This window comes from Eumetopias jubatus, unplaced genomic scaffold (genome assembly GCF_037043125.1).
Source record: "Eumetopias jubatus isolate StellerSeaLion01/CBP00866 unplaced genomic scaffold, mEumJub1_p1.0 scaffold_14, whole genome shotgun sequence".
Classification (NCBI taxonomy): Eukaryota; Metazoa; Chordata; class Mammalia; order Carnivora; family Otariidae; genus Eumetopias; species Eumetopias jubatus.
Genome location: NW_028274820.1, coordinates 94241135 through 94265856, shown reverse-complemented (window position 1 = coordinate 94265856; position 24722 = coordinate 94241135). Strand labels below are relative to the sequence as shown.

Genomic DNA, 24722 nt, shown 5'->3' with positions numbered 1-24722 from the left:
GGTACTACCGTGCAATTCAAAAGAGTTCAAATCAAGCATTGTGAATAAAAACTGGATAGGTATGCATGCCAGTCCATCTGCTTTACATTCAAGTTCAAAGAAGGCAGAGACAACATGTGTAGTTTTATCTGCACAGCGCGTGGCAAAGCAGGCTACGTAATTAGATACTTGGTAAAGACATTTTGTTCTCGGTGGTCGTGGCGGTGGTGGCGGTGACAACAAACAGTGATGTTGTCAACCCTTCTTGGCAGAAAGCTTCTCTAGCAGTATCTTCCCCATAGCAGTGAGTGGGAGAGAAAATGGATAAGGAGCCTATCTCCAGTTTGGGGACCCAAACTCTGACTGGGTTGCTATGATAACAACCAGATAATAAGCATCATGATCCCCATATTTGGCTTTCAGGTCCAGAGCAGCATGTTTCTCCCAACATGGAGTACTGTCCTGCCACCTAATGATACAGTGCATCTCTATATGGCATCAACAGTGTGGGGCTTCCCTTGTCAAATGGTGAATCAGTCTATCATTTTAATTTTTAAGAGGACCAATCTGGTCTTGATAATATTTTCTAAAAAAATAAAAGTAGTCAGGGGCACCTGGGTGGCTCCATCCATTAAGCGTCTGCCTTCGGTTCAGGTCATGATACTACGGTCCTGGGATCAAGCCCCAAGTCGGGCTCCTTGCTCAGTGGGGAGCCTGCTTCTTTCTCTCCCTCTATCGCTCCCCCTGCTCATGTGTGCGCCCTCTCTCTCCTAAATAAATAAATAAAATATTTTTTAAAATAAATAAAAATAGTTTAAAAATCAAATAACTCAAACTGAATCATTGTATAAAGGAAGGGTCTTTTATTGAACGTAGTTCATCCTTGACATCCCCACCAGTGAAAACATTTTGGTAAAATTTAAGCAGTAACAAGATAATTTTTAGGGCTAGAAGCTAGTTCATCCCTTTCATTTTAAAAGGTGAGCACACTGAGTCTCATCAAGATTACAGAGCTCAGTTAGGACTTTGCCCCACCACTGTCTTGCCTCCAAATCCAGGAATGGACATGTTTAAAAAGAAGTCAGCATTTTATAGCTCATCTTTTTTTCTAAAGCAGAAAAAGGTCGACAGTTTTGTATGAAGAAATTATGCCATCACCTTTCTTTTTTCCCCTTTTCATGAGAGGTGGGAACAAAGAGTGGAGATGATCCTGCAATTTCTATCTCTACAACCTCATTTGAAATCATTCTCTTTGATTTACGTTTTCTTGAAATGAAAAGGATAAACGGTGTTAATTTAGTTAAAGTTGGGGGGGGTAGTTGATTAGACATCCTGTCATCAAGGAAACTAATTCTCCCTCCTTCTCTTCCTCCCTCCCTCTCTTTGTCCCCCACCTCTCACACACGCATGAATACCACACCACCCACCAGTTAATACAGTGCCCTTTAAACTCTTCATCTGACATTTTTAAATTATTTTAAAATACCCAAGTGCTCTACTCTGAAAAATCTGTACAAGAAGTACTCCAGGGAACGGATTCCTAGAATTCAAACTTAGGGCTTTTCCTAATTCTAGGGAAGCTACTGTCATTCTGAGTCAGGGTGATGTCTTGGTAATATATGGGACAGCCTCCAAGGTCAGTGTCAAGTCAACCACAGAATGAGGCTATTGGAAAGAGAGAACTGGAATGAGAACTTTTAAAAAAGCAATAGAGCAGCCCAAGAGTAGGAGAAACGTAAATGGGTCAATCCCTTGGGCCTTTATTAAGTATCTATCATACTTAAAGCAAGAAGCTATGCACATAAAAAAAATAAATAAAAGTAAGTTAAGACCAAGCTAAAAGATATCTTAGAGAATTAGGTAGCGTTGCTTATTATTGAAAGATGTGTACCACCTCCCTGCCCTTCCATCAGAGGAACACACGTCCCTACCCCATCAAAGTCAGGCTTGGCCAAGTGACTTGCTTTGGTCTCACTGTGGGCAGATATGCTTCCTGCCCTGATTTTGAGTTTGGCCATATAACTTGATTTGGCTAATAGGATGTTAGCAGACATGATGCAGCAGAAACTTAAGATGTTCTTGTGCTATTAGGTTTGCTCTCTTGAACATTTGCTTTCACCTTGAGAAGAGCCTTCCCTGGTTTGCTTGCTATTCCAAGAAGGATGAGAGATAAGTGGAGCAGAGCTGCCCCAGGTGAGCCTATCCTAAATGACCTACCTGCCCAGAGGACCAGCAGATGCACCAGAAAGCCTAGCTGAGCTGAGCCAGGGGTAGCTTAGATTAGTTGATTCCAGCCACCCCTTGGACATGTGATAAATAATAATTTGTTGTTTAAGTCCCTGCAAGTTAGATTGGTTTGTTATGCAGTGATAACAAACTAATTCAGAGAGCATCTAGTATGACAATTTATTACTTTTGCAGGATCATATAGCAAACTAAAGAGCAGTGAGAACAACTTGGCCAAAACTATGGGTCTCCCGGGTAGGTCCATTTCCACAGAGTACAAGTCAATCTTTTGAAAATCATCACTGGGAGAATAAGCGTCATGGATCCTATGGATAGAAGGGTTTACAAGCCATGGGACCCCCATTAGCATTAGGACATTAGGAACACAACAGAAGTTTACTGCACCTAAAACAGTGATCACAGACCTGAAGGTCTGGGGAAGAGCTGCTAAAAATCACCACATGGCTGAGGAGGAGTGATAGGAGAACAGAATAAAACGGTTAGGACTCCGATGTGGAAAGACGCATGTTGAGAACCAATATGACTCAAGTCTGTCAAATCTTGAATAGACTAAGTGGTCTTAACATATGTTTGTTCACCAGATTCTGGAATTTTATTTATTTACTTTTTTAAAAAGAGGGAGCATTCTCTGAGGCATAAAAAGGGAAAATTCAGGAAAAAAAGAGGGGCTCTAGTACTTTATATGGCTGAGAACTAGGGTGACCAGATGTCCCAATATATCCAGGACAGTCATTGTGTCCACTGTTGTCTGGGGTAATTATTAATAGCATCCCCTTTCACGTTCAACCCAGTGTATTGTATTGGATGGTAGATTATACGGTCATACAGCTGACAGCATGTTTTCCCACAGAGTTGAACAAAACGGGTCCAAGTAAGGTTTTGGTAAGTTCATAAGGAAAGACGACTCATGGGTTCTCAAGGCAAACTAGACTGAGGCGTGGAGGGCCACTGTATCCAAGTGCAGCCGTAGAGTGAGATGGTCAAGGCACCCGGGGTCTGACCTAACTGGTCAGGGTCTTAAAGGCTGGGAAGTGGTGTTCTTTCAGCCTAGCATGGGGCGCCCTTGGGCAACCCTGGGGCCTCCTCCACTCCTCCAGGAGCCTTATCTGTACAGCTAGGCCCTTTCTTTGTGGATCCTTAAAATAGCTAAACATATGCAACATCCCCATCCTGGTTATTACTTCCTTATCAGAACATGCAGAAATCAAGATAAATGGTAGAAAAGTGGACTTCTCTCTTACCCACACAGAGGTCCATATAGCTTTCTGAGCTCCATTTGGCTTTCCCAGAAACCCTGCGGAAAACACAGCACTATCATAAGAATAAGATGAAACAAAATTTCCAGTATTCAAATTTATTCAGAAAAAAGTCTGGAACCGTGAGAACACAATTATATAAACAATAAAAAAGAATTCAAGTTCTATTGCTTTCAAGTACTTTCAAGTATTAGAATAAACAAGTAGCTTTAAAAAATATATTGCCAAGGAAAAATCTTAGTCAACTCTGCTTTAATGGATGGAAGGAGATCATCTGTACTTAAAGTATTTGTGTGTAATTGCTGCTAAAATATTTGAAAACGGTTTGCTTTCTCAACTATGTTAACATTCCCCTCGGCAATTTGGTTTATATTATTATTAATTTTGGCAAAGCCTCTTTTGACAGCCACTCTATATATAAACGCTTGCAAATTCTGAATTATCATGATCCAAGTGAAATTTTTAACTAAAATCAATGCAGTCAAAACATAAGAACTTTAGAGTAACTTTATATAGGACAAAACATTAGACACATTTTGTCGTGGGAAACGAGTATCCCTGGAGACAGCTGTCTGGTGGAGGGGTTAGAGAAGCCCACACCCATTTGTACAATAGGGTTGGGGTAATACAGTGGGGATGGAGTGTGTGTGCAAATATAGATGGAGGAGCTGTAGGGGTGAAGGGCTGGAAATTGCTAGATCCCTGTGTTGTGGGAATGCAGTATACAGGAGAGGCATCTGAGGGGTGGGGGAGAGGAAAGAGTTGGTGGGGATAGAAGAGGTGGATGTCCTTAATGGAAACACATCCCATTCTGATTATATCTACTTTCACAATTTAAGCTTGCCATACATCAAGGAAAGCTTCTATGGATATAAAAATAGTCGCTGAAATTACTATGTTCTAGAAGGAACTTGGCAAGGTTTGTACATACAAGGATGACGAGCTGAAAAGGAGCATATGTGGAAATTAACCAGAGGCAGGAGCACAGTGTTCTCTTCATATCGACAGTTCCACTATTTTCCCTCAAAATGTTAATACTAAATTACTCAACCGAATACAACTGATCATTCCCCCCTCCCCCAGAAATATGTGAAATCTATTTACTTTGAATTTCCTATCCAGCGTGTTCTCTTTTGACACTTAGAAATTTCTTCACACTTGCTTCAAGGACTCACTGTAAGCCTTAATGAGGTCACTGTTTGCGGGCTTAGTGTTGTGAATGCGCCACCCCTGAGACAGAGGTGAGGAGAAGGTATTTAAAACACTAGGAAGAGAGCAACAGCAACAATAAAGAGGAAAAAGAGTGTTGGACAGAGAAAAGAGACAGAAAGGAAGAGAAAAGAAACTGAGGAAGAGGAAAAAGGATAGAAATAGCTGAAGTTGTTATCTGTGTCACACTGAGGGCCAGCCTTTCTGAGGCTGGGGGTGGGGAAATCCTAGAGAGATGCTGAACAGATAGGACCAGGATTGGCCCAGTTAGCCCTTCCTGTCTCTGTTTAGCTCCGCGGTTCTTCACACATGGGATCTGTCGGCTCCTGATGAAGGGTCTGGTGGCAGCACCACCATGAGTTCGCAGATTAAACCATCTGGCTTCTGAGAAAACCCAATGAAGGAAAAAAAGTACTCTTAGAAGATAGTGTCCTGGGCTTCTATCTACAAATGCCTGCAGGACCTTTCCACTTGCATGTCACTCCGGCCAATCAAAGGTATCTTCCTGGACCAGCTGCCCTCCAGACCTTCTATTTCTGTCAACTCATGGCCATTCTCCCTGTGAACCTGGCTCAACACTTAGAGGTGCTTTGGCTCCTTTGCCTTGAATTCTCTAGTACGAATTAGTTCCAGGATGTACTAACTTTGCCCCCAATGTCCTTCTCTTTTCACTCTCACCATCTGGGCCAAGCCCTCACCACGTCACCTAGACTTCTTAAATTAAATCTTCCCTGAAGGGTGATCATCCACTTCAGGGTCCCTCTCCCGCTCCAAAGTGATAGTACACTGACCTAGACTGCCAACCATCTAGCCTGTCACTCTCTCACATAGTTGCTTCCCCTAGTGCTCCCCCATCTTTGGCTTCTAGTCAATCCCGGCTGCTAATCAAGCTGTGCCCTAATTCTCATTTAAGTGCAATCACACACATTGTTGCTCCCCACCTGGTTTGCGTTCTTGCCCTTGTGTTCATTGCTCCTGCCAGACCTCCTTCTCCAGGAAGTCCTCTAGGGTGATTCTAGCCCTGACAGATCTCCCTCTCCTCTGAAGGACACCACAGCTACCATCTCTCTCGCCTAATCTAGCACTAGGGTACATCCCATCTGGTGCTGAACACCGTGATTTCATGTGCACACTTGAGGGTATAAGTAACTTCTACTTCTTCCACATCCCAGGGCCTGGCATGTTTAGATACTCAGTGGGTTTTGGGGTGAATGGATGAATGAATGGATGACAGGACTCAACACATGTTGATGAGTGATAAGCAATGGATCGTTGTCATCACGTGATAATTCATTCAAGGAGGGGAAGGCTCATCACACAGCTCCTTCACATATAGACCACTCCAGTGTGGGTGACCTAGATGGAAGCAGTGCTTCATGGGTACAGCTGCCCTGGGCTCAGCGTATCTTATGCTGGAAGACGATGGAAGACTGCCCTTACCTGGCAGAAAAATGTCAAGTTTCCAATAAAAGGAGAAGGCTTGGGATGTCTGATGCCCAGCTTCTCCAGTCTTGAAAACGCTGATGTGGAGTACCTGAGGGGAAAAGCAAATCTTAAAAACCAAGAAACTGAAGTTTTCATTCATACATTGGCCCTATTAGGAAACAGAATTAGTGAGTTCTCCTCAAGGAAGAATGGGAGGAGTGGTTTCCGGTTGACAGTGTCTAAGGACAGAAGAGATTGAAGCGTAGAGGTGAGTGAGTGGAATGGACCCCAGGAAATTCCTCCTGATCCCGTGACAGGCTGGAGATGGAGGAATCCTAAAATCTCACAGGTGGAAGACATCTTGGCGATGCTGTCTTCTAAATGTTCCTTCCCCACCTAAAATTTCCATCAATACATTGTTTTTAAAAATGTACCTCTCCCCAGTTCAATTCCTTTGCTTCTACATCGACCATGAACAATTATCAGAAGGCAAGGCAAAAAAAAAAAAAGTCACAATGGCAAAAATAAGTTCCCTGTGCAAATTTGTGTGTTTTGCTGGTCAAAACTGACCCCTGCACATAATTTGTCCCTCATCACATTCCATGGCCTAATAGAGAAACACAAAAATAGGGAGAGAACACACCATGGAGACAAGACCTCATCGCCAACTGCTTATAACCTCTTCGTGTCTTTGTTTTCATGGCCTGAAACCATATGGGAAGCATATTTTCTTAACCAAAAATCAGGAAACGTGGCCCGACAGATTTTGGTGCCACTTTCCAGGAGAAAGCAGCAGTCTGAGAAGTGCAGCGTAGCTGTCAAAACATTGGAATTACTAGGATATTTCACCAGTTTATGGGAACAGAGGGATAACACAGTTAAAGTCAGAACTGGCTTAGAAAAACCTGGACATATGGCTGTAATCCCTAATCAGCCAGCCAATTAGGTCAAAAGTTCAGTCAGTTCAGAAAAATTAATGAGTCAAACTGGGTGTTTAGCATCATGCAGAGATCAGCCAAATCTCAATTTAGGAGCAAGGAAAAATATAGAGCATATCATTACAGCCAAGCTTCCTAGGAGCATTAGATTTTAGATGAACAAAATGCTGCTCTAAAAATCACTCATCATTAGAAAGATGGAATGTTTGCTATAGTCTTTGACCTCCCCCTTTTCAACCTGTAGTCCAATAAGGAGCACTTAAAATAAGTACTTTTCATCAAATGTGCGAATATTCAGGGAAAGGACAATCCGACCAGTGTTGGTTTGCCTTATTCTGAGCAATGGGTCTATTTTTAAAGTAGTCACAAGGAAGAACCAAGAATGGGAAGGAGGTTTCCACCATCTGGCTGCTTTATTGGGTTTGAATGAATTCCCAGGACATCACACGTAAAGTAAGTCCATGTTCAAGTGTGATTACAAACTGCACTCAGGAGCCACGTGTGAATTACACAGATTAGTCATGCCAACATTCTTCTTCATTAGCATGTGTACCAAAGGTCGACAGCATGGTATGTGCAAGTTACTCGTTCAAGTAGACTATGATATTTTAAATAACTCCCCTCACACCCTGGAGGGAAGACTAAAGAAGACTTACCAGTCCACTTAAGACTTCCCTCAACATCCTTGAATCTGGTTTCTAGGTTCATTTCTCCATCAGTTTTTGTGAATTATTTTCTAAATGTGATCTCTAATGGATGGAAGGAAATATGTAGATCTTGGGCCACATAATTACATCTTAATTTTGTAATTAGATGTCTTGATTGTCTAATTAAAGGACAAGAAGTCTGTGCCTAATTACATGTGCTAATTATTATGCAAGTCCATGCCCTAATTATGTAACTCCACTTACAAAAACACTTGCTTGTGTGTCTCTGCACAAAATTTAGACATTTTCAAACATATGGCATCAGCGGAGAATGTTCTGGACACAACCATAAGCTTCACTTTGCAACCCATGCTCAAGTATAGAACTTGAGCATCTTCAGCTGGGAATTGGCCAAAAGTTGCCATCAGTAACCAGAGTCCTTGCACCAAAATCAGCAGGGGGAAAGATCACTGCCACCAGACTTGTGGGCAAAACTGCAAAGTGGGTTCCATTTGTCTTGCTCCCACTTCCTTCTCTGCACCCTTGTTTCATACTCCCTGGTTCCAGTGTTCCCACACTGCCCTCTCCCTGTTTCGAAAAGGCTCTTTGGACAACCCATGGACACCAGGTATTATGGTTGAATCATGTCACCCCAAAAAAGATCAGTTGAAGTCCTAACCCCTAGCACCACAGAATATGATCTTATTTAGAGACAGGGTGCTTGCTAGTGTGATTAGTTAAAATGAGATCGGGACACCTGGGTGGCTCAGTCGGTTAAGCGTCTGCCTTTGGCTTGGGTCATGATCCCAGGGTCTTGGGACCGAGTCCCGCATTGGGCTCCTTGCTCAGCGGGGAGCCTACTTCTCCCTCTGCCTGCCGCTCCCCCTGCTTGTGCACATTCTCTCTCTCTCTCTCTCTCTGGCAAATAAATAAATAAAATCTTTAAAAAAAAAAAAGATGAGGCCATACTCAAGTAGAGTGGATCCCTAATCCTTATGACTGGTGTCCTCATAAAAGGATGGCCACATGAAGACATGGAGACACAGGGGAAATTCCCTGTGACAGCAAAGGCAGAGAGTGGAGTTACACAGCTGCAAGCCAGGGAACACCAAAGATGGTCAGCAAACCCCAGAAGCTAAAAAGAAGCCAGGAAGGATTCTCCCCTACAGGTTTCAGAGGGAGCACAGCCCTGCAATAAGCATAATTTCAGACTTCTAGCTTCCAGAACTGTGAGACAACACATTTCTGGTGTTTTAAGCCCAGTTTGTGGTACTTTGTTATGGCAGCCCCTAGGAAACTGGCACACCAAGAATACCCATGAATGAGTTTTAGAGAGTCAATGAAAAAAGATTTTTTAAAAAATTTCCTCCTGCTACTTTAAAAATTATCATTGCGGGGGAAATTTCTTTTTTATGTCAAATTGTGCCATTAAGTCCTGTGCCATCAAAAAAAGTGCAGGTGGCCTGAGATGCTACTATGGAAAGCAGGTGATATGCAACCCTCATGAAGGGTTGCATATTGTGATATTTAGAACAGCTTCTCTTTGATGGGAATTAATGCAGATATCCCTTAATTGTGATTATGGACATCTATCATTGTTTACATTAAGGATGCTTACGTTGGAAAATGACATCAGAAAGTATATGTAGTAGCTTCAGATAGCATTCTTTGGTTTCATTTCACAACTCAAACCATTGTTTCTTGCTACAGCAGACACATTCCTGCAATGTCAGTGGTGTGCCTTATACTGCAAATTAAATCGAACCATATGGGTCATTTTCAAAGTAAGATTCCATTTTTAAAGCCTAGAAATTCCCCAATATTTCATTTTCCCCAAGACAAAACCCTTTCTTGATGGATTCAACAAAAGTGGTCAGCCTGTTGGTTAGCCAAAGAAGCCACTTGTGATAAATTGGGGGATATTTTGATGAATCATTCATTAAAGAGATAGTCAAGTTGATTGAGGTTTGGAGCAAGAGAAGACAGTCAAATGATGGCCTGCCCTCCAAGATTTCCCTCATTGCATATCTTAAGCAGCCATAGAGGAAGTGGTTTCTCTGCTTTGTGCTTCTAGAAACAGCCAACTTCTTGGTTCATCCATTATGTTCTCACCGACACTATCAAAGAATTTCTCCTTGGTGAGATTCAGAGGCTGTTGATGTTTTTGAAATGCTGAAAGATTCCTTTGGCAAATAGCACATCTCCTGGGGTAGAAATCGTGATTCTCCAGTGAAGCCAGGTAACCCACCTGTCCTGCTCTTTGGAGAAGAAAAACCCTTTGTCGTGGTTCTCTACCCTTGCAACACATATGGCCATCAGTTCCATTAAAAATTGTGGCCACATTGGAAATGTTATTACAAACAAGGCCTTAAATTGTTACCGTCTCAAAAGGTTTTAAGACATGGGAGCAGAATATGAGGTTGGCTAGTTTTGACAGAAATTTGCGCAAAAAAAACCAACTATCAGAGACAAAGCCTACTTTCGTTTTACTCTAATTCTTTCTAGCTTTTTCTCTGAGGATTTTTTCTGTTTTTGAGATTATATCCTCTATAGTGTTTTTCTATTTCTACTTCTCTGTATTTCTACTTTTTTCATTTAATCTAAGGGGAAAATCTCCATGTTATTAATCCTTTATGAATATTATTTTTATGGCCATATAATATTCCTCCTGTGGACATATCATAATATACTAAACTATAATTATTATTAATTATAGGTGTTTTTGATTAATTTAGGGTGCTCTTGATTTTTAGCTAATTTAAGTTATGCTCCTGTAATGAATCTTTCTGTGCATCAAGCTTTTCCAGCACTTTATACACGGAGGTTTCCCGGACCTGAAATCCATGGGTCACTGGATTCAAACATTGGTACGTAATGCTTTCCAGAAAGTTTGTCCCAGCAAGTCTCACTGTCAGTGTATCCATTTCACCAAAGGCTCTCATAAAATTTTTTCTAATTTTGTAGACACATCAATGTATCTTGATGTCTGTATTTCTTTCATTATTAGAGAAAGAGAGGGAGAGAGACAACATTTTGCCATCTCTTTTTCTCTGATTTCAAAAGTATTACCCAACTTTGAAATGATTCTTTCTTTCCCCCCTCATTCCTACCACGGCTTATCTAGGAGGCAGGCATAATTGTGCCACACTGACTGGTTAAATAATTAATTGGAAACTGAGCAGTCATTGATAGGTGCCTGCAGGCTGACTCCAAGCACACATTTGGGCAGGGAGAGGAAAATAAGCAAATGAATTCTGAATAGTTTTTATTTAGAAAACAACTCACTACAGCCTTGTTAGTTGATTTTAAATTCTATTTCCTTCTCCTTAATACTATAGAACATAACATAACAATTGCATCAGTCATGCCTCCAGGCTGGAGCTCCTTAGAAATACCGAGTTTCTAGACGAGGTCATCCCAGTTCCCCGGCTAGCACCTCATCTCTGTTTCAACACCCTTATCTTCATGTTCAGTCCCCTTTCCTGGAGCCCATTCCCTCAAGACCTTGCTCTCAGCTTGCCCTCAGGGTTGGAAATATCTGGTGTACATTAATTCGTGTCTCAATTAGTAGTAGTTAGATTATCTACTAAGATATAACCTGTAAACCAGAATGTTCATTCACTAATCTGTAAGAGTAGATGCCCTTTTCCAGGAATAAGAATCTGATGTCCCTACTCAGAGCCCCTCCTTTCCAAGTACTTGAGAAACCAAATCAATCCTCCGAGGGTGATGTGTTGAGCCAGGTTCTATAATGAGAGGTGGCTCATCAGAACAAGTATGTCACCGGGACCCTGGTAAAATAATCCCGCCCTAAAGCCAAGCATACCCCTATAGTTAGCAAAGAGACAGTGTGTTTGCTGTCTCCCTCTTTCCCCACTGATTTGTTGTGCTGCCTCTATCACACATCTTAGTAATAGAGGTGCTTGAGTCTATTCTGATCCATTTGTCTGGCTTATGGAAATGCCTCACTATTTTAACTAGTCTAATTCTGTAATACTTTTTAATATCTTACTTTCTCATATTTTAGAATTAATTAGTCTAGTCTGATCAAAAATTCTGTTGAGATATTTTTACTGGAATTGCATTAAATTTATAAATTAGAGTACCAACATTATCACCACATTGAGTATTCTCAACCTAGGAATGTGTTCTATCTCTCCAATGATTCCTTTATCTCTGTCCTTCAATAACATTTTCTAATTCTATGCACAGAAGAGTATCTTTTTGCCATCTACATATATTTGTTATTGGTATCGCTCATGTTTAGAAACACCATTTGGGTTTTTTTTTTTAATTAACATATAGTGTATTATTAGTTTCAGAGGTAGAGTTTAGTGATTCATCAGTTGCCTAGAACACCCAGTGCTCATTACTGCAAGTGCCCTCCTTAATGCCCATCACTCAGTTACCCCTTCCCCCCACCCACCTCCCCTCCGGCAACCCTCAGTTTGTTTCCTACAGTTAAGAGTCTCTTATAGTTTTTTTCCCCCTCTCTGTTTTCATCTTATTTTATTTTTCCTTCCCTTCCCTATGTTTATCTGTTTTGTTTCTTAAATTCCACATATGTCAGAGAAAGACAAATACCATATGATTTCACCATTTGTTTTTTATGCCAGTCTTATAAGCAAGGATCCTTCTAAACATTCTTGTTAGTTCTACTGATTCACATGTGGAATATCTGATTTCTTATGCAGACAGTCATATTTTATGCAAATAACATCAGTTCTATTTCTTTCTCTTTTTTTAAGATTTGTTTATTTATTTGACAGAGAGAGAGAGAGAGAGCACACAAGTGGGGGAGTGGCAGGCAGAGGGAGAAGGAGACTCCCCGCTGAGCAGGGAGCCCGATGCGGGGCTCGATCCCAGGACCCTAGGATCATGACCTGAGCCAAAGGCAGACGCTTAACCGACTGAGCCACCCAGGAGCCCCAGTTCTTTTCTTTTCTTTCTAGTCCTTTTCTCTCACTTTTCATTTTCTTCATTACATTGGTTAGGACCTCTAGTACAATGTTTAAAAGAAGCAATAAAAGAGAGCATCCTTTTCATATTCCTGACGGTGGGAGGGTATCTAATTTTTCAAAATCAAGTGTGAGATCTTGCTGCAGATTTTTTATAGATACCCTTTATTGGGTTAAGGATATTTCTTCTATTCCTAGTTTGCTTAGAGAAGTTTTTCTCGATTAGTCTTGCTATAAGCTTACCTATTTTATTAATCTTCTCAAAGTACCAAGTTTTGCTTTTGTTGATCATTTCTAGGTTTTTTGTTTGTTTGTTTTCTATTTCATTATTTTATACTCATTTTTTTCATATGGTCTTCCTTCTACTTTCTTTGGGTTTCCTCTTTGTTCTTTGTTTTGTTTTAGTTTTTTAAGTTAACAATTTAACTCACTTATTTTCAATATTTTAAAAAAATAAATGCAGTTAAGGATGTAAATCCCCTCTAAGTACTTCTTTTTTCCCCCCTCTAAGTACTTCTTCACCTGCATCCCACACATTTTGAAATGTAGTGCTTTCATTGTCTAATAACATTCTTTTTAAAAAAATTTTTTTATTAACATATGTACTATTTGTTTCAGGGGTACAGGTCTGTGATTCATCAGTCTTACACAACTCACAGCGCTCACCATAGTACACACCCTCCCCAATGTCCATCACCCAGCCACCCCATCCCTCTCACCCCCCTCCACTCGAGCAACCCTCAGTTTGTTTCCTGAGATTAAGAGTCTCTTATGGTTTGTCTCCCTCTCTGGTTTTGCATTGTTTCATTTTTCTCTCCCTCCCCCTATGATCCTCTGTCTTGTTTCTCAAATTCTCCATATCAGTGAGATCATATGATACTTATCTTTCTCTGAGTGACTTATTTCACTTAGCATAATACCCTCTAGTTCCATCCGTGTTGTTGCAAACGGCAAGATTTCATTTTTTTTTTTGATGGCTGTAAAATATTCCATTGTATATATCTACCACATCTTCTTTATCCATTCATCTGTTGATGGACATCTAGGCTCTTTCCATAGTTTGGCTATTATCTAATAACATTCTAATAGGAAACTTCTGAATATAATATAAAATGTGTTATAAGATACACACAAGCAAAACTATGAGGGAGATATTTTAGAATTATACGAACTTCCTATTGTTTTCCAATTCTGCCCAGCCTTATTCACAAGACATAGTAAGTACAATTCATTATAATTTGAATCCAAAGACCCAGAAAAGGGAACTGCTTATAATCTTCACTCCTCTAGGAGAAAAAAATGAAGGAGTACTGAATAAATACCTAAGTATCTGACTGATAATGCAGTTCTTTCCCCAATAATGTAAAAACCACAAAAGCCTAGTCACTGTAATCATTAACCTGATGACAGCCTTGTCACAGCACAAGAAAAATACATTTATAAAGACATGCAAAGAGAGTTATACAGTCATTACTATTATTATAATTTATAATAATTTTTAATGTTTCCTATGTACCAGGTACCATGCTAGGAACTTTTTTTTTTAAGATTTTATTTATTTATTTATTTGAGAGAGAGAGAATGAGAGACAGAGAGCATGAGAGGGAAGAGGGCCAGAGGGAGAAGCAGAACCCCCCCACCCCGCTGAGCAGGAAGCCCGATGCGGGACTCGATCCCAGGACTCTGGGATCATGACCTGAGCCGAAGGCAGTCGCTTAACCAACTGAGCCACCCAGGCGCCCCATACTAGGAACTTTTTATACGTTGTCTTACATGAGCCTTCCAACAATCATATAAAGATAGAAATCAATATTATCTTCATATTACTGATCAGGAAATTAAATCTTAAGAGGCTAAGAAATGTACCCAAGGTGACGCTGCTAAGTAACTGAATCAGAGTGGAAACCAGGTCTGCCACATTTCAAACAAGTGCTGGTAGCCACTAACTCCATTACCCTGTTCCTTCTTGTCCTCTAGGCCAGGATGTTGTGGATAAGCTACCACATGAGAACACACAGTGAATATGCTGTGAACAAAGGCAGGCTTATTAGAAACCAAAGGTGTAATGATAACAGATACTAATGAACGGATGATCATGATGAGAGAGCTTTTGTTTTTCTAAAAGCCATCCCCCTCACTTCGGTTTCTTACTCAGAATTCTCAACTATTTCTTCTTTTTGTTGTGTTGCTTTCTCCTTTTCTACTGGATCATTCCTGTCCACATACACACATGTTGCAGTGTCTTCCACCTTAAAGGAAAAAGGCAAACTCCTTCAGTTCCAGTTACTGCCTTATTTTTCTTCCTTCCTTGCCAGGAACATCCTTTGAAAGCATTAGCTAGACTTGTTCTCTCCCCTTCTACACCCCTAGTCTCCTCTCCATCTGCTCCAACTATGTTTTGTGTACCCGCCCCTTCACTGGGACTGCCTTTGTCAAGGTCGTCCATGATCCTGATCCTGTCAATCAGCGATTTCTTGCCGATCTTTGTACTTGACCTCTCGGTAGCATCTGGCACAGACGAACACTTTCTTCTTCCTGAAACGCTCTCCTCCTTGTGCTCCCTGTCAGCACTCCTACCTCAGAGGCTGCTCTCAGTGTCTTTGTTGGCTCCTTTCCTTCTAATAGTCTCATCACTTTACATACCACCTATACATCAATAATTTCCACATTTCTATCTCTAGTTCCATTCTCTCCACGGAACTCATCTTTATCCAACTGCCAAATTGGCTGCACCCTTTTAATGTCTATTAGACTCTTTAAACTTCACACATCTAAACCTGAATTCAGTTTTCCCCCTAAATTTCATCCTGCCCAGTCATCTCGATGTCACTGTTGCAACCACAATCCACCAGTTGCTCAAGCCAGAAAATTTGAGACATGGTTGAGTGTGTGATTGTTTAAAATATGACTACCCCTTTTAGTTGAAGGATTATACATCTCCAGCCCATTTACAATAGGCTTGGTTATGTGACTTTTTTTGGCCAACTGAGCATGAACAGGCACGATGTGTGCCGTGTCCAAGCAAGCGTCAAGAGAGCAGCACATGGTGAGCCATTTGATATTTTTCCCTCTGTCATGAGACCACTAGTCTCCCAGGTGAGAGCTCTTCCTGAAGCCTGGGTCCTGTAATGAAGATGATGAGGAGCAGAGCTGGAAGTGATCCATGCTGGACATTTAGTATGAGCAAGAAATAAATATTTGTTGATGTAAATCACCGAGGTTGGAGGAAGTTGCTATCTATGTGAAACTTACCTGAAGCTGACTGATACTAGAACTGATTTAGCCTTCTCTTTCATTTTTCAGACTTTACATACACTCTCTCAGCAAATCCTTTTAGCTCCATCTTCAAGTTAGCTCCTTCTCCATAATCTGCCTACTTCTCTCCATCTCCACTGCTTCTACCCTGGTACAAGCCCTAGGAGGGCGATTTGCTAGTATCTAGCATACACATTTACCCTTTGACCCAGCAAATTCACATCTAGAAATTTGTTCTACCCATATACTTGAACATATACATATGTACAGGGGTATTCATTTCAGCATTTTACAACATCAAAAGATTGGAAACAGCCTAGATGCCTGTCAGTTGGGGCTGTTTAAATAAATCATTATGCATCCATTGAATAATATACTATGCAACAAAGTTAGAAAGTCATCAAGATACAATATTATACATAGTCAGCATTTAAATTTCTCCAACTGTCTCATAATTTTACAGTATGTTTGTTGAATGAAGATCTAAATAAATTCTATATGTTGTAATTGGGTCAGATGCCTTTTAAGTATCTCTAAGTCTCTAAATTCCCCTCAACTTCCCCCACCCACCTTTTTTCCTCTTGCATTTTTTATAAACAAAACAGGTTGTGTCTTGTAGTGTTTTCCAAACTCTGAATTTCACTGGTTGCATCCCCTGGTGTAGTTCGACGTGTTCTTCAGTCCCAATCTGGTAGTGAGATCTTAACCACTGGTTCTTGAATTTGCGCACCAAGGACCTTCAGAATATTCTCATGTTTGTGTCCCACCCCCCCACCCCCAAATGGTGACTTAATTATTTAGGGTGTGGCTTGGGCTTTGGAATTTTAAAAAGATCCTCAGGTGATTGCAGTGTTCCAAGTTTGGAAACCACTGATCCAGAGGCTTTTTCTGTAAGACTGCTTTTGAGGAGATTGATAATGTCTATTTTGTGCTTTTATTATGATCGTAGCAGCTGTGAGGATTATCACCTACATCTATTAATTTATTAGGATGCAAAATGGTGATATTCCTTCTGCAGTTATTAGCTGGAATAATTCTGAATTTACCCTCATCTGCTATGATTACTCTGAGGAACAGTTCATATAAGAAAAGTAGGATCAATGCTCAATTCTTTCCTTTTATTGTTAGTTTTCAAAATAATGAGTTGGTTCTGTAACATCTTACAGTAGTAACTCATGATATTTTTGTATCCTTATGAATTCATGGATTTAAATATATTTGATGTGTTTTGATCCATTGCAATGGTCATTTTATTCATCAAATTGTCCCATCTTTGGCTAGTGGGAGCATGTATAAGTTTGCTCCTGAGTATTTTTGATAGAATGTCTTTCTTGCTTTCTGAAATGACAAGATATTCCAGGTTCATCTGGTACATTTCTTGCCCCAGACCTAGATTAGCCACTTTCCCAAGAAGCCATGGTTCTGTTTAGTGGAAAGTGATATCTAGGGATCATTAGAGGAGAAAGACTTTTCACTGTACTTCTTGGTGATACTTCATGATACCATTTTGATACTTCAATCACACGGATGCCTATTTGAAAACTTAAACAGATCTTGAAACTTTTTAATTGAATCCTCTGTAATTAGTGTTATTTTAAATGTATAGTGGTACTTCACATAAAAGATCAATATGGTGAATCCTATCAGGATTCCTTCAGTGAGGGAAATCTTCCACCTCACGCCAGTCAGAATGGCTAAAATGAGCAAGTCAGGAAACGACAGATGTTGGCAAAGATGCGGAGAAAGGGGAATCCTCTTATACTTTTGGTGGGAATGCAAGCTGGTGCAACCACTCTGGAAAACAGTATGGAGGTTCCTCAAAAAGTTGAAAACAGTATGGAGGTTCCTCAAAAAGTTGAAAATAGAGTTACCCTATGACCCAGCAATTGTGCTACAAGGCATCTACCCCAAAGATACAAATGTAGTGATCTGAAGGGGCACCTGCTCCCCAATGTTTATAGCAGCAATCTCCACAATAGCACAGTAGCCAAACTATGGAAGGAGCCCAGATGTCTGTTGGCAGATGAATGGATAAAGAAGATGTGGTATATATAAATAATGGAATACTACTCAGCCATCAAAAAAATGAAATCTTGCCATTTGCAACGGTATGGATGGAAGTAGAGGGTATTATGCAAAGTGAAATAAGTCAATCAGAAAAAGAGAATTATCATATGATCTCACTGATACGTGGCATTTAAGAAGCAAAACAGGATCATAGGGGAAGGGAGGGAAAAATAACACAAGACAAAATCAGAGAGGAAGACAAACCATAAGAGACCCTTAATCATAGGAAATGAACTGAGGATTGCTGGAGGGGAGGCGGTGGGGGCTGGAGTAACTGGGTGATGGGCATTAAGGAGGGCACCTGATGTAATGAGCACTGGGTATTATATGAGACTAAGGAATCTCTGAACTCTATCTGAAGCTAATAATAATATAAATAAAATAAATAAAAATAAATTTAAAAATAAAATAAAATTAGAAAGTGAAGGAACTTTTTAAAGTAAGCTTTCCCAGCTGTATTAGTTTGCTATTGTTGCTACGACAAATAACCACAAAGTTAATGGTTTAAAACGAAACAATGTATTATCTTACAGTTCTGGAGGTCAGCAGTCCAAAATCAATCTTGCTAGTCTAAAGTTAAGATGTCAACAGGGCCCATTCTTTCTGTCCAGGGGAATATTGGTTCTTTGCTTCCTTGGCTGATGGCCACATCACTCCAATCTCTACTTTCAGTAACCACATTAACTTCTCTGATTCTCACTCGTCCTGCCTCCCTCTCATAAGGGCCCTTGTGGTTACATTTAGGGCCCACGCAGGGAATTCAGAACACCCTCCCCATGTCAAGAGCCTTAATCACATCCTCAGAGTCCCTTTTACCATCTACAGCGACATTCACAGGTTCCAGGGATTAGTACATGGACGTCTTTGGGGGTCATTATTCAGTTACCACCCCACCTTATATTGTGTATACATCCTGACTTTATTTTGGAGTGTGCCTGAAAAGGGGAAATGTCTGTGTGGGGACTATGAGATCATCAGGGCTTCCTGTTTAGAGAGAACTGGGTGGTACAGCTGTTTGAGGGTGGGGCAGAGGCAAACTCAAGGCTCACAGGAGACTCAGCCTCTGCCTCAGGCATCACTGAACTAGGCTTTGCTGGCCCTACCACCTAAACAGCCACCAGATAAATATTTTAAAGAAAATACTACAATTTTTTTTAACAAAGAATAAGTCATCCAGTTGATGACTATTATAGCACACAGAGCTAACTTTTCCATTTTTATCCCAACTTTTCAGAGCAGGAGAGTCAATTGAGTCAATAAATCTCAATCGGCATGAAGACATTAATCTTCTAAATTCTGTCATTTGTATAACATCTTTACAATTTTTGTCATAGCTGCAAATCTCCTCTGCTATTACTTGCTTCCCAATTTCCTTTAAATAAGCTTAAATGCATTTATTTAAAATTGCATAATAATGTAAAATAGAATAATAAATTTAAAAAATTTATTTAAAAGGAAACTTTATGTTGTAACCGTAAATGAAAACCATTACCACTTCCATAAAGAAAAAGTAATGGTAAAAATCAACACCTCAGCATGGAAAACTTTTGAAGTCTGTGAACCCCCTAGAAGGATTGTCCTGCCACGGACGGTCCATAGGCCACTGCTGGAAAGCTCCGGCTCTCGAGGATGGTCCGAGCAGGTCACATTTTTTTAATGTGCTCTGTCTAGGTTGCCCCAACTCAGCTGATAGCTTAACAGCATGGCCAGAGGATGCTGAAGGCCGTTTCTCAGGGCACACATGCGGAATTAGAGGGAATGAATCTCATCATCCTGTATTTACCTTTCTCAGAACCGAAGAGAGCTGGTCTGCTTCTGCCATTGCATTTCTTCTAAACTATGATAGTAGTTTACCCTCCCGAAGGGGAGAGGTCCTCGTAGTGAAGCGCTTTATCACTGTTAGGGCTAATGTGAACTGACATGTTACAAATGAAGAGTATCACTGGGTGGACACACATTCACTGCATGTCTCATAGCAGACCCAGTGCTGGGTGCCAGGGAGGCTGCAGGGACGTGGCACTTGCAGCCTAGTGGACCAGACAGACTTCAGTGGCTCACGACAAGCAGTTAATTAAGCATTTATGTTCTGATCCTCACAGCGAAGAAGCATCCTGTGCCAGTTGAAATGTACGCTTTGTTATTTTGATAACTTAAGAGCGCTTCCTCTGTCCGACTACTGGATGGTATTTGTTGAAGCTGAAAACAAATGACAAGCCGTCATTATGCTTATTACTTCCCCTCAAGGCTAGTTTTCAGACAACAGGGCCCTCCAAAGAGGACCAGTCTCTCGAAAAACCATTAAACTGAGGACAGAGGAGTCAAAGCGGGAGAAGGCGCGGGAAGAGAGCGCTGCTTTGGAAGGGCTGGTCAACCGGGAGGTCTGGGAGCGGGGAGCACAGGGGGAACACTGAGGGGGCCCAGCTTTCTCGGGCTTTCCGATGCCCATCCCGCCCCAAGAAAACCAACTGGTAGGGAGTAGTCGGCACCTCTGGGGCTGAGGCAGCAAAGGGCAGGGAGTCGGGGTTGGCGGTCAGAAAGGGAGGGCGCTCAGTGAAGCCACCTCAGCTTCTGTTCCACGATTGTCCCCCAGGCTACGCGGGTGGCCACGGAGAGATTCTGGGAGCGGGCCTTGCCCTTCTGGGCGCCAGCGAGCATTAAGGAGAATGATGAGGTAGCGCAGAGAAGTTTCACAAGATGAAAACACACACAACCTAGCTTTCTGTTTTAAGAATAGTGCAAAGCAATTGAGTTATGTCATAAAACCAGTTAAATGACCGATATTTATGAAACACATCCGGATTTTTTTTTTTATGTGTTGGTTATTTGACTGAATTTAACTGGTCTGAGCGCCCCCCCCACACACATGAGAAAAAAACAATGACATATATAAATGCAGGCATAAAATCTCCCCCTCAAACTTCTCTTCCAATGTGGAGAAGGAAAAAAAAAAAAAAGACTAATGGCTTAATGCATTTAAAAAACATTTATAGTCAATATTTTTAAATAAAACACTTAAATTTATTATGACATATTTAAATTTATAAATTTTAAATACAGAGGGCTTCACATATAACTTCATATGTTCACACATTTGAAAATGAAATACTGCCTCTTGTATTTGGGCCTTGAATTCCTCATGGGGATCGTAGGCCCAGACGTGGCAATCCTACAAAAGCCCCTGCCTCATCCTGCTTCACCTAGAAGCTGGAGGATATATGGCTCTTGAGAGATAAAAAAAGGCAAGCCCCCACATTTCTTCCAAACTCCCATCACGAAAGAATTTTGCTCCTGGGAACTCACGTCTTCTGAGTGGCCCTCCTGCTGAGTTCTGCAGCCCCAGCCAGAAGAATGAGGTTCTCATCAGAGAGACACAGGCAGCTTCTAGATCTAGAGACACAAGTCACCCAAGATGATGTATTTTTGCAGAGGCGGAAAAAGAACTCTTGCTCCTCGTGGACAGGTAAGGGTCCAGCCAGAGCCCAGAGTTTATTTTTATCTCTCCATCTGCCAATTAGGAGACTGGGCCTCACTGTTAATTGTGCTCTCAAGGTAATGGCTTGTTTAAGTAATTGATGATGTTTGTCCTCACTAGGGAATCTTAGCACATCAAAAGATGTTGAGAAAGCCAAAATTCACCTAGAGTCTGAATTAATCACTTTGTCAAGCACAACAAAGGCTGTCTTGCTTTGCTAATAATCCCAAATGAGGTAGCAACCCTCAGTTAAATAAGGAAACTGTGGTGTCTTTAATTAATATTTCAAAGAGCTCAGACTGGCTTTTTTTACTCACTTTATGTTTATGAGAATGGGGTGAAATGCGTGCAGAGCAGGAAGAGCGAGGCCTGGCCTCACTGGCTTCTTAGAAGAGGATCTGGGGGCTTTCGTTAACCACAGGGTCAGTGTGTGGGGCTGAGCCTGGGTCAGAGGAAGTCAGTCCCAGTGTCTGCCTCCAAACGCTGCCCTGTGGCCTCAGCACTTCCTCTTGCCCAGGCTTGTCTTCTGGGGTGCCACTGAACACCTCCCCCTCCCCCCCAGCTCAGCTGCTTCAGCCTCTCTGGGCTAACCTCAACCCAGCTGCCCTTCAGTCTGCCCTCTGGCCAATTTTCCAACCTCAAAATGGCTCTCTCCACCTGAAGCTCAAGCTTCCCCAGCCTCCCCACAGGCCCCACTGCCTTTTGCCTCCCCTCTGCCTCCCCCTACCTCCAGAGCCCCAGACCAGCCCAGGTCCAGCCCTGGCATCCAGTCACACTGCAGCCCCAACTCAAGATCATGCAGGCCAAGATCAGAGCCCTGAGATCCTGCAGGTCCAGAACGGCAGGCTGGACACATTGCTGTGTTGGCCTGATCCCAGCTGCACAGCCATCTTTAAAAGAACGTAGACACTCCCGAGGCTACTTATAAGCCAATGAGCAGGGTGAGGGGATGGGGTCCAGAAGCGCCCCCAGTCCAGTTCAGTACAGAGCGTGGATACCATATAAAGGATGAGTATAGCCCCACATCCTAGCCCCCAGGGAGTATATCCTATGGAAAACAAATGGGGGAAGGGGGGATTTCCCTTGGACTCGGGGAAGCCCTGATCACTAACAGCCTTCCATGTACTTCTTATCTTACCTAATAACTTCCCAATTAGAATCCTCAGTGTTATCTTTGACTCTTTCCATCCATCTTCATCTGCAATCAATCCTCAAGTACTGTCAGTTCTGCTTTCAAAACATCTCGGGCGTGTTCTCCTTTCTTCTAACTGGCACTGCCCTATTTCAGCCCTCATTGTCTCCCTGGGGCATGGGCTCTTCATTCATTTCCTGACCTGGCCTCCCAGCCTCTGGTTTCTCCCTTCATCCAACAATCTGCCGTCCACACCAGTGCCAGAAGAATCTTGCTAACGCGCAAATCTGACCATGTTGTGGCCCAGTTCAGAATTCTCTGTTGGCTCCCTGTCAAGACACACTCAACTCCTTTATCTGGCACATAGGGCCTTGGATGATCAGGCCCTGGCCTGACTCTTCAGTGCCACTCCAACTGGTCTCTTCTCCCCTGCCTTTAGACTCCAGCAATCTTGCATGACTTAGAACATTGCTGAGTTATGCTGACTTGTTTTACCCTTCCAGGCTTTTCCCCATGCTCTTCTTCAGGGCCACGACTAAGGTGACACAAGTTAGGGACCTAGGGTGCAACATTTAAGGAGGCACTCACTCTCAGGGATGTGCGAGCCTGAGAGTGAGTGCCTTCTTAAATCTTGTGTCCCAGAGGCCTGCTTACCTCACCCTGGTCCCAGCACGCTCTTCCCTGCCTGGTGTGTCTGCCCTCTTTCTCCACTTGGAAAGTCCTGATCATTCTCCAGGTTTCTGCCAGAGGGCTACCTCCCCCAGAAGCCAGCCCAGACTGGCCTCGGCACATAGACACATTCTCCTTGGCCACCGGCTCCCTAATGTGGAGGGAATGCAAATGAAGAGCAGGAAAGCTCATCGTATTGTTTGTAGGAATATAATCCTGTCTAAGTTCATTATTTACTGTACCTGGTTCTGTTTCCATCATGTGGGCTTAGTCATCTGTAGTTAATCCTTCTGTTTTTATGAAGTCCTTAAAGAACCCTTTAGATGTTGTTGTGAGAGACATCTGCCTTGGGTGAACCCTAACAGACAATTAAATGAGAGCCCAGAGAGGACAGAGGGGGCTACTCTTGTCTCTGTGTCTTGCATAATTACAGCGAACACTTACAGAATGTTTCTCACGAGCCAGGAGCTGGTCTAAGTGTTTCACACATGTCAACTCATTTACTCCTCTCCACACTCTGTGCAAATGGTGCTATTATGATCCTTTTCATTTTGCAGATGTGAAAACTGAGGCTCAGAATGATTAAATAATTCACCTAAGGTCACACAGCTAGTAAGTAGCTGAGCTGCCTGGTTCTGGAGTCTGTGCTCTTAGATAGCAGCCTCTACCGTCTCTCCTTTTGTTTGCGGAGCAGCCGATGGCCTACAACCCAACCCGTCTACCAGACGGGAGATGCAGAGAGTGGGTTAAGGACTCCGAGACCCCTGTGAAAAGGCAGATGCCATTCACAGGACTCCATTATCCCCCAGGATCAAATCAATCGATCAGGTTGGCCACTGAGTCAGCAGGGCCACAAGACTTGAAATAAGGACAGGTGAGTTCGAAGTGAAGCCTGGCCTGTGCAGGGTAGACGAGCTGTTTCTTTGGCCAGCCAAATTTCAGTATCTCTAAGTAGCCAAGGTTGGTACGCAGGGGCATTGGGTGATGGTGCACAGAATGATTCTGTTCTTTTGTATCTTGCCTAGTAGGCATTCAAAAAATATCTGCCAATTGGATTTGAGGTTATGTCTTCATAAACCCAGCCAATATTGCCATCTTTCTATTGAACTGTGACCTGCCCAATGGCCTGGAACAGGCCAGGGAAACCCAATTCTGTCTCCCAGCTTAGCAGATGGCTTAAAATGCTTAGGCAATCGAAATAACAAAAGGATACTGTGAGTGTTTCAAAATATTTATAATCCCATTGCATCTTGTTGTTACTGTAATCCCCAAATCTCTGCATTGACCTCACTCTTAGCAAGTTGACCCTGTGGCCTTTGCTCATCTCCTAGCTACAGTGATCAACCACAGGACCAACTGGAAACTGTATGGAAAAGGTCAAAAGGCAATAATAGCTCCAGTCTAAGATCGCCGAGAGTCTTGATGCCCTCTGCTCATCAGCGTGGTTGGTTCCGGCGTTTATGCCTCT

General features: G+C 42.1%; 1 protein-coding gene across 1 annotated transcript in view; it reads right to left on the bottom strand.

Annotated features, from left to right (window-relative positions):
* Positions 1-24722, bottom strand: part of TBXAS1 (thromboxane A synthase 1) — a 149638-nt gene that overhangs the window by 106879 nt on the left and 18037 nt on the right. The window contains exons 2-3 of the mRNA XM_028106296.2: positions 6132-6225; positions 3468-3520 (exon numbers count right to left, since the gene is read on the bottom strand). Coding sequence (XP_027962097.1) covers positions 3468-3520; positions 6132-6225 — 147 coding nt within the window. The remainder of the gene's footprint in view (positions 1-3467; positions 3521-6131; positions 6226-24722) is intronic.